At 38.3% G+C, this 2109-nt stretch overlaps 1 protein-coding gene across 1 annotated transcript in view; it reads left to right on the top strand.

Moving 5' to 3' along the window:
* Positions 1–203: 203 nt before the first annotated feature.
* LOC145001206 (putative receptor protein kinase ZmPK1) overlaps positions 204–2109 on the top strand; it is a 2881-nt gene continuing 975 nt past the window's right edge. Inside the window, exon 1 of the mRNA XM_078960561.1 lies at positions 204–2109. This exon is cut by the window's right edge and continues 975 nt beyond it. Within this exon, the coding sequence (XP_078816687.1) occupies positions 501–2109 (1609 nt within the window). The 5' untranslated portion in view covers positions 204–500.

Genomic DNA, 2109 nt, shown 5'->3' with positions numbered 1-2109 from the left:
TAGTAAGCATAATGAACAAAAAAATTGTTTTATTTGAGACACAAAAACATATATAATTAACGAATAATTAAATATGTATAATAAATTCTCTCCGCTGTTTTAGCTTTGGTTTTAATAGCCGTGTGAAAAGTGACAATATGGAAAGTGCCAAAAGTCACAGAACTCACCGTGGCGTCATAAATTTGTACGAATCTACTAAGTGATTATCGAAGTGAATTGGAGAGTCGTGAATTAAAATTGTTTGTTATTTGACATTAAACAAAGTCTAGGAGTAAATAAGGGAGATGCTAGTAAGTATAAATTCGATTGATATTCTACAGTTTTAGTCATAAAAATAATGGTAGTCATCTTCTTCGTTTCTTTGCTTACGTAGTACGCTTCTTTCATCAAGAAACCAAGTAACATGTTTCAATCATTTTTCTTTGCTGTTTTCTTCTCCCTTATTAACCTGCTCTAAAAAAGATAAGTATCATCACATCGATCCTACACAATATACTGTTATGGCTTTGCCATCAATGTTTTGGCATATTCCTATTCTGATAATTCTTTACAATTTCCTCTTCACGTATTCATCTTCTCCTTCTTCGCCCACACATTCTTTATCTAAAGGTTCATCAGTCTATGTTGATCGCAAAGATGATAATCTGGTTTCACCAAACAAGCTTTTCACTGCTGGCTTTTACGAGGTGGGCACAAATGCTTATTGTTTTTCGATATGGTTCACTGAGCCACTTGCGCAAAACATGAATCCCACTGTAATTTGGATGGCAAACCGAGATATGCCAGTTAATGGAAAGCACTCCAAACTTTCCCTCCAGGACGATGGTGATCTTGTTTTACACGACGCAGATCAGTCTATTGTTTGGTCAACAGAGACAAAAAATACTAGCCGTTCGCTCAGTTTACAACTTGAAGACACTGGAAATCTTGTTTTACGTGAAGTTAATGGAGATTCAGTACCTGTTTGGGAAAGCTTCGATCATCCAACAGATACGCTTTTACCTGATCAACTGTTCACCAAAAACTCACAGCTGATTTCTTCAAGAAGTAATGCCAATTTCTCTTCTGGGTACTTTAGGCTCTATTTTGAGAACAACAACGTTCTCAGTCTTCTTTACAACAGTCCGGAGATAACGAGTGTTTACTGGCCTCCACCTTATCAGAAAACTTGGGAAGCCGGGAGATCCGCTTACAATAATAGTAGAATTGCAAAACTGGATTCTCAAGGCCAATTCAACTCATCTGACGATTTGGGTTTCTTTGTCTGGGATTTTGGCATGAGTCGCCAGAGAATAATGAAGCTTGATTATGATGGTAATATTAGGGTTTACAGTCTTATTGATCATCAGAAAGAAGGAAAGAAGTGGGAGGTTCAGTGGCAAGCTTTTTCCGGTTCCTGCAAGATTCATGGCGTATGTGGACCAAACAGTCTTTGTACTTACTCTCAAGAAACTGGAAGGAAATGTGCCTGCGTGCCTGGATATAAGAGGAAGAATCAGACCGATTGGACCTTCGGTTGCGAACCCAAATTCAGAACTTGCGCACAGGTTTCGGAAGATTACATTAAGCTTCGTTTTGTGGAGTTTTATGGTTTCGATATGAGCGTTCTTCTGAACAGCACCCTTGAAGCCTGCAAACAAGCCTGCTTGAATGACTGCAAGTGCAAAGGGTTCCAATTCAAATTCGAGAACACCAACTATAACTATAACTATAACTGTTACCTGAAGAGTCTGTTATACAATGGATATCAACGAGGTTTCAGAGATCCAATGTATATTAAGCTACCAAAACAGTTGGTATCACCTGCTCAACAAGCATTAATCGTCAAGGGGTCTAACCTAATTTGTCCAGAACAGCAGCAAATCATGCCCATTCAAAGGTCTTACGAGAAAAAACATGCAAGTAGTTCTCTGAAATTCTTGTTATGGTTTGTGTATGGAATAGGAATCATGGAGGTCCTTTTGGTATTAATTTTCTTTTATATCACTCTAAAAGACTCCTTTAGAACTGCCAAAAGTTACTTCCCGATAGCATCGGGGTTCAAAAGGTTCACATACACTGAGCTGAAAACCGCAACAAGAAACTTCAGCAAAGAGATAGGGAGAGGTG

This window comes from Lactuca saligna, chromosome 6 (genome assembly GCF_052625555.1).
Source record: "Lactuca saligna cultivar CGN05327 chromosome 6, ASM5262555v1, whole genome shotgun sequence".
NCBI lineage: Eukaryota > Viridiplantae > Streptophyta > Magnoliopsida > Asterales > Asteraceae > Lactuca > Lactuca saligna.
This window is presented reverse-complemented; position numbering and strand designations above follow the sequence as displayed.